The sequence below is a fragment of the Oncorhynchus masou genome, unplaced genomic scaffold (assembly GCF_036934945.1).
Source record: "Oncorhynchus masou masou isolate Uvic2021 unplaced genomic scaffold, UVic_Omas_1.1 unplaced_scaffold_3275, whole genome shotgun sequence".
Taxonomy (NCBI): domain Eukaryota; kingdom Metazoa; phylum Chordata; class Actinopteri; order Salmoniformes; family Salmonidae; genus Oncorhynchus; species Oncorhynchus masou.
The window spans coordinates 1-12,500 of record NW_027009688.1 but is presented as its reverse complement, the minus strand read 5'-3'; the positions used below and the strand labels follow the sequence as shown (position 1 = coordinate 12,500).

General features: G+C 49.1%; 1 protein-coding gene across 1 annotated transcript in view; it reads left to right on the top strand.

Annotated features, from left to right (window-relative positions):
• LOC135534349 (sodium/calcium exchanger 3-like) overlaps positions 1–8,433 on the top strand; it is a gene marked incomplete at its 3' end in the record, with an annotated part of 18,934 nt that extends 10,501 nt beyond the window's left edge. The window contains exons 2-4 of the mRNA XM_064961373.1: positions 3,518–3,617; positions 7,650–7,735; positions 8,247–8,433. Of these exons, the coding sequence (XP_064817445.1) occupies positions 3,518–3,617; positions 7,650–7,735; positions 8,247–8,433 (373 nt within the window). The remainder of the gene's footprint in view (positions 1–3,517; positions 3,618–7,649; positions 7,736–8,246) is intronic.
• Between the last annotated feature and the right edge of the window lie 4,067 nt (positions 8,434–12,500).

The window sequence follows — 12,500 nt, the reverse complement described above, 5'->3', positions numbered from 1 at the left end:
AGATATACATGGAGGAGGTTTAATACCCTGACCTAGTGAGATATACATGGAGGAGGTTTAATACCCTGACCTAGTGAAATATACATGGAGGAGGTTTAATACCCTGACCTAGTGAGATATACATGGAGGAGGTTTAATACCCTGACCTAGTGAGATATACATGGAGGTTTAATATCCTGACCTAGTGAGATATACATGGAGGTTTAATATCCTTACCTAGTGAGATATACATGGAGGTTTAATACCCTGACCTTGTGAGATATACATGGAGGAGGTTTAATACCCTGACCTAGTGAGATATACATGGAGGAGGTTTAATACCCTGACCTAGTGAGATATACATGGAGGTTTAATATCCTTACCTAGTGAGATATACATGGAGGAGGTTTAATACCCTGACCTAGTGAGATATACATGGAGGTTTAATATCCTGACCTAGTGAGATATACATGGAGGTTTAATACCCTGACCTAGTGAGATATACATGGAGGAGGTTTAATACCCTGACCTAGTGAGATATACATGGAGGAGGTTTAATATCCTGACCTAGTGAGATATACATGGAGGTTTAATATCCTGACCTAGTGAGATATACATGGAGGTTTAATACCCTGACCTAGTGAGATATACATGGAGGAGGTTTAATATCCTGACCTAGTGAGATATACATGGAGGAGGTTTAATATCCTGACCTAGTGAGATATACATGGAGGTTTAATACCCTGACCTAGTGAGATATACATGGAGGAGGTTTAATATCCTGACCTAGTGAGATATACATGGAGGAGGTTTAATACCCTGACCTAGTGAGATATACATGGAGGAGGTTTAATACCCTGACCTAGTGAGATATACATGGAGGAGGTTTAATATCCTGACCTAGTGAGATATACATGGAGGAGGTTTAATATCCTGACCTAGTGAGATATACATGGAGGAGGTTTAATATCCTGACCTAGTGAGATATACATGGAGGAGGTTTAATATCCTGACCTTGTGAGATATACATGGAGGAGGTTTAATATCCTGACCTAGTGAGATATACATGGAGGTTTAATATCCTTACCTAGTGAGATATATTTGGAGGAGGTTTAATATCCTGACCTTGTGAGATATACATGGAGGAGGTTTAATATCCTGACCTAGTGAGATATACATGGAGGAGGTTTAACATCCTGACCTAGTGAGATATACATGGAGGAGGTTTAATATCCTGACCTAGTGAGATATACATGGAGGAGGTTTAATATCCTGACCTAGTGAGATATACATGGAGGAGGTTTAATACCCTGACCTAGTGAGATATACATGGAGGTTTAATATCCTGACCTAGTGAGATATACATGGAGGAGGTTTAATATCCTGACCTAGTGAGATGGCGGATGCTTAATCTGAGGGTTGGGATGTGGAATAGGAGACAGGTGGGAGGGGCTGAGGGAAGCTGAGGGTTGGGATGTGAAATTGGAGATAGATGGGATGGGCTGAGGGTTGGGATGTGGAATAGGAGACAGGTGGGAGGGGCTGAGTGAAGCTGAGGGTTGGGATGTGGAATTGGAGATAGATGGGATGGGCTGAGGGATGCTGAGTTGGAGACAGGTGGGAGAGGAGTTGGAGACAGGTGCGAGTGGAGTTGGAGACAGGTAGGAGTGGAGTTGGAGACAGGTGGGAGTGGAGTTGGAGACAGGTGGGAGTGGAGTTGGAGACAGGTAGGAGTGGAGTTGGAGACAGGTAGGAGTGGAGTTGCTGGGCAGGGGATAGAATGACAGTCAAAGTAAAAAATAAATAAAAAAGCCAAAAAATAAAGTCAAAATAAAACATAACAAGAAGTATGTTTGAATGACACTGAGGGGGCAGTGTTGTTACAACTAATGCCGGTTTGCCTGAGTGTCACGCCTTGGTCTTAGTGTTTTGTGTTTTAGTTAATTAGTTGGTCAGGCCAGCGTGTGACATGGGTTTATGTTATTGTGTTGTCGTATTGGGGTTTTTAAGCATTGGGATTGTGGTTGATTAGGGGTGTGTTTAGTTTAGGTTTGGCTGCCTGAAGCGGTTCTCAATCAGTCAGGTGATTCTTGTTGTCTCTGATGGGGAACCGTATTTAGGTAGCCTGGGTTTCACTGTGTATTTCGTGGGTGATTGTTCCTGTCTCTATGTAGTTTCACCAGATAGGCTGTAATTAGGTTTCACTTTCCATTTTGTTGTTTTGTATTTATTAGTTATTTCATGTATAGTTCCGTTTTTTCTTCATTAAAAACATGAGTAACCAACACGCTGCATTTCGGTCCGACTCTCTTTTGACAAACGAAGAACGCCGTTACACTGAGGCTGATGCCGTGCAGATGTTTGGACACATGCATATACACACACACTCTCATTCATATGGGGGCTCCCAAGTGACACAGCGGTCTAAGGCATTGCGTTACTACAGACCCTGGTTGGATATCAGGCTGTATCACAACCAGCCGTGATTGGGAGTCCCATAGGGCGGCGCGTCGTTAGTGGAGGGTTTAACCAGGGTCTTTTGCATTGTTGTTTTCTGGTTTTTCCTTCGTTTTTCTCTTTTGTTAATTTCGTTGGTTATTGGTGCATTTGGGGGAGTTTTGGGGTGTGGGGAATTGTTTTATTTTCTGGAGGGGGGGCTTTGGGGAGGTCTCGGATGGTTGAGGGGCAGCTCTCGGCTGGTTGAGGGGCAGCTCTTGGGAAACTGTGGGGGGGTGGGATCTTGGGGGGCTGGCGGTTGGGAGCTTGGGCCTGTGGCTGATAAGTCGCTAGTTCGGGTTCCCGTTTTTGACCTTGTGTGAGATCTGGAGACGTGCCCTTCAGCGGGGCGTTGACCCTGGTGGTTTCTGTGGGTCGCTCTGGAGACGTGCCCTTCAGCAGGGCGTTGACCCTGGTGGTTTCTGTGGGTCGCTCTGGAGACGTGCCCTTCAGCAGGGCGTTGACCCTGGTCGTTTCTGTGGGGCGCTCTGGAGACGTGCCCTTCAGCAGGGCGTTGACCCTGGTCGTTTCTGTGGGTCGCTCTGGAGACGTGCCCTTCAGCAGGGCGTTGACCCTGGTGGTTTCTGTGGGTCGCTCTGGAGACGTGCCCTTCAGCAGGGCGTTGACCCTGGTGGTTTCTGTGGGTTGCTCTGGAGACGTGCCCTTCAGCAGGGCGTTGACCCTGGTCGTTTCTGTGGGGCGCTCTGGAGACGTGCCCTTCAGCAGGGCGTTGACCCTGGTCGTTTCTGTGGGTCGCTCTGGATGGGAGTTTGTTAGATGACTAATGTGATGTTGAGCGGCTTCATTGCAAGTAGATTGTATGTTTTATATATTCAGAAAATATATTTGGGACATTGAGTGTCTTCTCTTTTTGTGTTGGTCAAAGCTGTGTTTTGGAACACCTTGGTAGAGCAGGATGGGTGAAGGCCTTGTGGTGCCTTGCTCATGTGAATTTTCAGCTTCAGACTTGCCTACTTCTCACTTAAAACATAGTTTTTTTGTGTTTAAAACTCTGTCTTTCTACGTTGTGTGTTTCCCTCAGAATACGGTGGATAAGCTGATAAAGAAGACCAACCTGGCTCTGGTGGTGGGCACCAACTCCTGGAGACAACAGTTCATGGAGGCCATCACAGTCAGTGCAGGTAAAAACCAGCTCCTGCACCGCACATACCACACTCTAGGGGGCGCCATTTAGTGGTCAGATAAAGGAAGATGGTAAATACTCAAAGGAAGATGGTAAATACTCAAAGGAAGATGGTAAATACTAGCCTGGTTAACATAACTGTTTTGCTAACATTCCACTGTTTGCCGGAATGTTAGCACAAACAGGGACCAGGCTAGGTAAATACAAGGGGCGGCAGGGTAGCCTAGTGGTTAGAGTGGAGGGGCGGCAGGGTAGCCTAGTGGTTAGAGTGTAGAGGCGGCAGGGTAGCCTAGTGGTTAGAGTGGAGGGGCGGCAGGGTAGCCTAGTGGTTAGAGTGGAGGGGTGGCAGGGTAGCCTAGTGGTTCGAGTGTAGAGGAGGCAGGGTAGCCTAGTGCTTAGAGTGTAGAGGAGGCAGGGTAGCCTAGTGGTTAGAGTGGAGGGGTGGCAGGGTAGCCTAGTGGTTAGAGTGGAGGGGCGGCAGGTACCCTAGTGGTTAGAGTGTAGAGGCGGCAGGGTAGCCTAGTGGTTAGAGTGTAGAGGTGGCAAGTACCCTAGTGGTTAGAGTGTAGAGGAGGCAGGGTAGCCTAGTGGTTAGAGTGTAGAGGCGGCAGGGTAGCCTAGTGGTTAGAGTGTAGAGGCGGCAGGGTAGCCTGGTGGTTAGAGTGTAGAGGCGGCAGGGTAGCCTAGTGGTTAGAGTGTAGAGGCGGCAGGGTAGCCTAGTGGTTAGAGTGTAGAGGCGGCAGGGTAGCCTGGTGGTTAGAGTGTAGAGGCGGCAGGGTAGCCTAGTGGTTCGAGTGGAGGGGCGGCAGGGTAGCCTAGTGGTTAGAGCGATGGACTAGTAACTGAAAGGTTGCAAGTGCGAATCCCTGAGCTGACAAGGTACAAATCTGTTGTTCTGCCCCCTGAACAAGACAGTTAACCCACTTCCTCTGAACAAGGCAGTTAACCCACTGTTCCCCTGAACAAGGCAGTTAACCCCACTGTTCCCCTGAACAAGACAGTTAACCCACTTCCTCTGAACAAGGCAGGTAACCCACTGTTCCCCTGAACAAGGCAGTTAACCCACTGTTCCCCTGAACAAGGCAGTTAACCCACTGTTCCCCTGAACAAGGCAGTTAACCCACTGTTCCCCTGAACAAGGCAGTTAACCCACTGTTCCCCTGAACAAGGCAGTTAACCCACTCTTCCCCTGAACAGGCAGTTAACCTACTGGTTCCTAGGCCGTCATTGAAAACAATAATTTGTTCTTAACTGACTTGCCTAGTTAAATAAAGTTTTAAAATATATATTTTTTTTAAATACAGACACATAAAAAACGTAGATCTTTCGTTAATCGTCCTCGTAATCAGTCATAATTGTTAGATTTTACAAAAATCTGAAACTAATACGTGTGTTGTTTTTTTGTTTAGCTTTGCGTTTGGCTTTATAAAAGAGACAGGCAGGTTGGATATGTTTTCTGTATTCGGGCCATCTTCCCACTCACATAAACATTGTTGTTTTGTCACCTTGTCTGAGTGACTTTGAGTCTGACTATAGGATCTTTGTTGTGTGAAGATCTACCAATCAGCCCTGTCGACGGTCCTAGACAGACTGTCTGAAACCATGTCACCCATTTCTGCTGTAGGCAGAACTTCTCCAGCTTCTACGGAGCAACATGAAGTGATACTCTGGCTGTTTCTCAATGCTTCTTTCCTCGACCTCCTTCTCAAAACACACTGGAGGGAAACATCTGCATCCCCTCAGATCCTGTCCTTCGTTTTGAGAAGGATTAAAGAGGATATGAGGATTCAAATCAAGGAAAGATGAATTGAGAAAGATGCCCAGTTTTCTCACACACACACAGACACACACACACACACACACACACACACACACACACACACACACACACAGACACACACACACACACACACACACACACACACACACACTCACAGACACACACACACACACACACACACACACACACACACACACACACACTACACAGTGAACTGGAAGGCCCTCACTCTGCTCAGTAAACTGGAAGGCCCTCACTCTGCTCAGTAAACTGGAAGGCCCTCACTCTGCTCAGTAAACTGGAAGGCCCTCACTCTGCTCAGCGAACTGGAAGGCCCTCACTCTGCTCAGTGAACTGGAAGGCCCTCACTCTGCTCAGTGAACTGGAAGGCCCTCACTCTGCTCAGTGAACTGGAAGGCCCTCACTGTGATTGGTGTTAAAATATTTAATCCAGTGGCACTGGTTATTATTTCATGACCCGCTGAAAAATGTATGTCTACATAGACCTAGGCCTGTCTAATCTCCTGCCTAGACCCCTGTCCAGCTACCCTGTCTACATAGACCTAGGCCTGTCTAATCTCCTGCCTAGCTCTCTGTCCAGCTACCCTGCCTAAATAGACCTAGGCCTGTCTAATCTCCTGCCTAGACCCCTGTCCAGCTACCCTGCCTAAATAGACCTAGGCCTGTCTAATCTCCTGCCTAGCCCCCTGTCCATCTACCCTGCCTACATAGACCTAGGCCTGTCTAATCTCCTGCCTAGCTCTCTGTCCAGCTACCCTGCCTAAATAGACCTAGGCCTGTCTAATCTCCTGCCTAGCCCCCTGTCCAGCTACCCTGCCTACATAGACCTAGGCCTGTCTAATCTCCTGCCTAGACCCCTGTCCAGCTACCCTGTCTACATAGACCTAGGCCTGTCTAATCTCCTGCCTAGCCCCCTGTCCAGCTACCCTGCCTAAATAGACCTAGGCCTGTCTAATCTCCTGCCTAGACCCCTGTCCAGCTACCCTGCCTAAATAGACCTAGGCCTGTCTAATCTCCTGCCTAGCCCCCTGTCCAGCTACCCTGTCTACATAGACCTAGGCCTGTCTAATCTCCTGCCAAGCCCCCTGTCCAGCTACCCTGTCTACATAGACCTAGGCCTGTCTAATCTCCTGCCTAGACCCCTGTCCAGCTACCCTGCCTAAAAAGACCTAGGCCTGTCTAATCTCCTGCCTAGCTCCCTGCCCAGCTACCCTGCCTAAATTGACCTAGGCCTGTCTAATCTCCTGCCTAGACCCCTGTCCAGCTACCCTGCCTACATAGACCTAGGCCTGTCTAATCTCTGCCATCTCTCCTCTGCTCTGCTCCTCCCTCCATCTCTCCTCTCCTCCATCTCTCCTCTCCTCTGCTCCTCTCCTCCATCTCTCCTCTCCTCTGCTCCTCTGCTCCTCCCTCCATCTCTCCTCTCCTCTGCTCCTCCCTCCATCTCTCCTCTCCTCTGCTCCTCCCTCCATCTCCCTCTCCTCTGCTCCTCTGCTCCTCCCTCCATCTCTCCTCTGCTCCTCCCTCCATCTCTCCTCTCCTCTGCTCCTCCCTCCATCTCTCCCCTCTCCTCTTTCCTCCATCTCTACTCTCCTCTGCTCTGCTCCTCCCTCCATCTCTCCTCTCCTCTGCTCCTCCCTCCCGACATCTCTCCTCTCCTCTGCTACTCTGCTCCTCCCTCCATCTCTCCTCTCCTCTGCTCCTCGCTCCATCTCTCCTCTCCTCTCCTCTGCTCCTCCCTCCCGCCATCTCTCCTCTCCTCTGCTGCTCCCTCCATCTCTCCTCTGCTCCTCCCTCCATCTCTCCTCTCCTCTGCTCCTCCCTCCATCTCTCCTCTCCTCTGCTCCTCTGCTCCTCCCTCCATCTCTCCTCTCCTCTCCTCTGCTCCTCCCTCCATCTCTCCTCTCCTCTGCTCCTCCCGCCATCTCTCCTCTGCTCTGCTCCTCCCTCCCGCCATCTCTCCTCTGCTCTGCTCCTCCCTCCCGCCATCTCTCCTCTCCTCTGCTCCTCCCTCCCGCCATCTCTCCTCTCCTCTGCTCCTCCCTCCCTCCATCTTTCCTCTGCTCCTCGCTCCCTCCATCTCTCCTCTTCTCTGCTCCTCCCTCCATCTCTCCTCTGCCCCTCCCTCCATCTCTCCTCTCCTCTCCTCTGCTCCTCCCTCCATCTCTCCACTACTCCCTCCCCCTCCTCCCTCTATTCTCCCCCACCTCCTCCATCCCTTGTCCCCAGGAGACGAGGATGAGGAAGACTCCGGTGAAGAGCGTCTCCCGTCTTGTTGTGACTACGTCATGCACTTCCTCACCGTCTTCTGGAAAGTGAGTAGAGTCGGTGGTCCTCTGTGGCTCAGACGGTAGAGCATGGCTTTTTTACCAGGCCGAGGATCGTGGGTTCGATTCCCGTGACCTCCCATATGTAAAAATGCTCACATGACTGTCAGTCCCTTTAGATAAAAACACATCTGCTAAATGTTATTAGTAACACTTTAGTGCCACTACTCATAACTATTAATAACTGTTAACGATGGCTACTGACACATGTTACAATGTGTTATGTAGCTGTTATAAGGGCCTTATGAATGCATTCATAAGGACACCTATAGCAAAGTGTTAAATTATTATTATTCATAGAAATATTATTATGAATACTACTATAATAATAGTAATACTAATATAATATTCATATGATTATTATTTATAATATTATTCAAATTGTTATTCATATTCATATGTATATTACCATGAACAATACTATTCATATTATTCTAATTGTTATTCATATTAATATGATAATTATTATTAATGGAATTATTATTATGATTATTATTAGGTGCTGTTCGCCTGTGTTCCTCCCACGGACTACCTGAACGGCTGGGCCTGCTTCTTCATCTCCATCGTCATCATCGGCATGCTGACCGCAGTGATCGGAGATCTGGCCTCTCACTTTGGCTGCACCATCGGGCTGAAGGACTCCGTTACTGCCGTGGTGTTCGTGGCACTGGGTACGTCTGTCCCTGGTGAGTACACTGATGGATAGCAGTATGGGGGTCAGTGGGGGGGGGGTCCCTGGTGAGTACACTAATGGATAGCAGTATGGGGGGGGTCAGTGGGGGGGGCCCTGGTGAGTACACTAATGGATAGCAGTATGGGGGGGGTCAGTGGGGGGTCCCTGGTGAGTACACTAATGGATAGCAGTATGGGGGGTCAGTGGGGGGGCCTGGTGAGTACACTAATGGATAGCAGTATGGGGGGGTCAGTGGGGGGGGGCCTGGTGAGTACACTAATGGATAGCAGTATGGGGGGGTCAGTGGGGGGCCCTGGTGAGTACACTAATGGATAGCAGTATGGAGGGGGTCCCTGGTGAGTACACTAATGGATAGCACTATGGGGGGGCAGTGGGGGGGGGGCCTGGTGAGTACGCGAATGGATAGCAGTATGGTGGGGGGGTGGTCCCTGGTGAGTACGCGAATGGATAGCAGTATGGGGGGGTCAGTGGGGGGGGTCCCTGGTGAGTACGCGAATGGATAGCAGTATGGGGGGGTCAGTGGGGGGGGGGTCCCTGGTGAGTACGCGAATGGATAGCAGTATGGGGGGGGTCAGTGGGGGGGGGTCCCTGGTGAGTACACTAATGGATAGCAGTATGGGGCGGGGGGTGTATTTTTTATTTTATTTTACCTTTATTTAACTAGGCACGCCAGTTAAGAAACAATTCTAATTTACAATGACGGCCTACCGGGGCCAAACCCGGACGACGCTGGGCAGTGATGTGTCCTATAAGGAGGATTGGTGGCAAATCTGATGGCCGAATGGTAAAGAACATCTAGCCGCTCGAGAGCACCCTGACCTGCCGATCTATAACTGATGTCTCCGTAATCTAGCATGGGTAGGATGGTCATCTGAATCAGGGTTAGTTTGGCAGCTGGGGTGAAAGAGGAGCGATTACGATACTCCCAAGTACTTGTATGAGGTGACTTCCTCAACCTCTAAACCCTCAGAGGTAGTAATCACACCTGTGGGGAGAGGGGCATTCTTCTTACCAAACCACATGACCTTTGTTTTGGAGGTGTTCAGAACAAGGTTAAGGGTAGGGGTAGAAGGTGTAGGGGTAGAAGGTGTAGAGTAGAAGGTGTAGGGGTAGAAGGTGTAGGGGTAGAAGGGGTAGAAGGTGTAGGGTAGAAGGTATAGGTGTAGAAGGTGTAGGGGTAGAAGGTGTAGGGGTAGAAGGTGTAGGGGTAGGGTAGGAGGTATAGGGTAGAAGGTATAGGTGTAGAAGGTGTGGGGTAGAAGCTGTAGAAGGTGTAGGGTAGAAGGTGTAGGGTAGAAGGTGTAGGGAAGAAGGAGTAGGTGTAGAAGGTGTAGGTGTAGAAGGTGTAGGTGTAGGGTAGAAGGTGTAGGTGTAGAAGGTGTGGGGTAGAAGGTGCGGTGTAGAAGGTGTAGGTGTAGTAGGTGTAGGGTAGAAGGTATAGGTGTAGAAGGTGTAGGGTAGAAGGTGTGGGGTAGAAGCTGTAGGGAAGAAGGAGTAGGTGTAGAAGGTGTAGGTGTAGAAGGTGTAGGTGTAGGGTAGAAGGTGTAGGTGTAGAAGGTGTGGGGTAGAAGGTGCGGTGTAGAAGGTGTAGGGGTAGAAGGTGTAGGTGTAGAAGGTGTAGGGGTAGAAGGTGTAGGTGTAGGGGTAGAAGGCGTAGGGGTAGAAGGTGTAGGGAAGAAGGAGTAGGTGTAGAAGGTGTAGGTGTAGAAGGTGTAGGTGTAGGGTAGAAGGTGTAGGTGTAGGGTAGAAGGTGTAGGTGTAGAAGGTGTGGGGTAGAAGGTGCGGTGTAGAAGGTGTAGGGGTAGAAGGTGTAGGTGTAGAAGGTGTAGGGGTAGAAGGTGTAGGTGTAGGGGTAGAAGGCGTAGGGGTAGAAGGTGTAGGGAAGAAGGAGTAGGTGTAGAAGGTGTAGGTGTAGAAGGTGTAGGTGTAGGGTAGAAGGTGTAGGGTAGAAGGTGTAGGGAAGAAGGAGTAGGTGTAGAAGGTGTAGGTGTAGAAGGTGTAGGTGTAGGGTAGAAGGTGTAGGTGTAGAAGGTGTGGGGTAGAAGGTGCGGTGTAGAAGGTGTAGGGGTAGAAGGTGTAGGTGTAGAAGGTGTAGGGGTAGAAGGTGTAGGTGTAGGGGTAGAAGGCGTAGGGGTAGAAGGTGTAGGGGTAGAAGGTGTAGGGGTAGAAGGTGTAGGGGTAGGGTAGGAGGTATAGGGTAGAAGGTGTAGGGGTAGAAGGTGTAGAAGGTGTAGGGTAAAGGGTGTAGGGGTAGAAAGTGTAGGGGTAGAAGGTGTAGGTGTAGGGTAGAAGGTGTAGGTGTAGAAGGTGTAGGTGTAGTAGGTGTAGGGTAGAAGGTATAGGTGTAGAAGGTGTAGGTGTAGAAGGTGTAGGGGTAGAAGGTGTAGGTGTAGGGTAGAAGGTATAGGTGTAGAAGGTGTAGGTGTAGGGTAGAAGGTGTAGGTGTAGTGTAGAAGGTGTAGGTGTAGAAGGTGTAGGTGTAGAAGGTGTAGGTGTAGAAGGTGTAGGGTAGAAGGTGTAGGGTAGAAGGTGTAGGGTAAAAGGTGTAGGGTAGAAGGTGTAGGGTAGAAGGTGTAGGGTAGAAGGTGTAGGGTAGAAGGTGTAGGGTAGAAGGTGTAGGTAGAAGGTGTAGGGTAAAAGGTGTAGGGTAAAAGGTGTAGGGTAGAAGGTGTAGGGTAAAAGGTGTAGGGTAAAAGGTGTAGGGTAGAAGGTGTAGGGTAGAAGGTGTAGGGTAGAAGGTGTAGGGTAGAAGGTGTAGGGTAGAAGGTGTAGGTAGAAGGTGTAGGTGTAGGGTAGAAGGTGTAGGGTAGAAGGTGTAGGTGTAGGTAGAAGGTGTAGGGTAGAAGGTGTAGGGTAGAAGGTGTAGGGTAGAAGGTGTAGGGTAGAAGGTGTAGGTAGAAGGTGTAGGGTAAAAGGTGTAGGGTAGAAGGTGTAGGGTAGAAGGTGTAGGTGTAGAATGTGTAGGGTAGAAGGTGTAGGTGTGGTAGGTATAGTGGTAGAAGGTGTGGGGTAGAAGGTGTACAAGGTGTAGGGTAGAAGGTGTAGGTGTAGTAGGTATAGGGGTAGAAGGTGTGGGGTAGAAGGTGTAGGGGTTCAAGGGGTAGAAGGTGTAGGGTAGAAGGTGTAGGGGTAGAAGGTGTAGGTGTAGGGTAGAAGGTGTAGGTGTAGGGTAGAAGGTGTAGGTGTAGGGTAGAAGGTGTAGGTGTAGGGTAGAAGGTGTAGGGTAGAAGGTGTAGAAGGTGTAGGGTAGAAGGTGTAGGTGTAGGGGTATAAGGTGTAGGGGTAGAAGGTGTAGGTGTAGGGGTATAAGGTGTAGGGGTAGAAGGTGTAGGGTAGAAGGTGTAGAAGGTGTAGGGGTAGAAGGTGACTATCAAGGACAACAACCACCCGAGCCACTGCCTGTTCACCCCTCTATCATCCAGAAGGCGAGGTCAGTACAGGTGCATCAAAGCTGGGACCGAAAGACTGAAAAACAGCTTCTATCTCAAGGCCATCAGACTGTTAAACAGCCATCACTAACACAGAGAGGCTGCTGCCTACATACAGACATGATATCACTTTAATAAATGTAACACGTAGTCTCTTTAATAATGCCATTTTAAGAATATCTTGCATTGCTCATCTCATATGTATATACTGTATACTGTATCCTTCACTATCTATTCTTCACTATCTATTGTATCTTAGCCGCTCTGTCACTGCTCATCCATATATTTTATACTTATATATTCTCATCCCATTCCTTTAAACAGAGAAGATTGTGTGGATTGTGTGTATTAGGTTCTGTTGTGGAATTGTTAGATACACCTGCACTGTCGGAACGATTTGATTTTGCACCTTTCTCTCTCTCTCTCCCTTTTACTCTCTTTATGTCTCTCTCTCCCTCTTTCCCTCTCTCCCTCTCTCCCTCTCTCCTTCTCTCCCTCTCCCTCTCTCCTTCTCTCTCTCTCTTTCCCTCTCTCTATCTTTCCCTCTCTCTCACTTTCCCTCTCCCTCTTTCTCTTTCTCTCTCGCTCTCTCTCTCTCTCTCTCTCCCCTTTTACTCTCTTTATGTCTCTC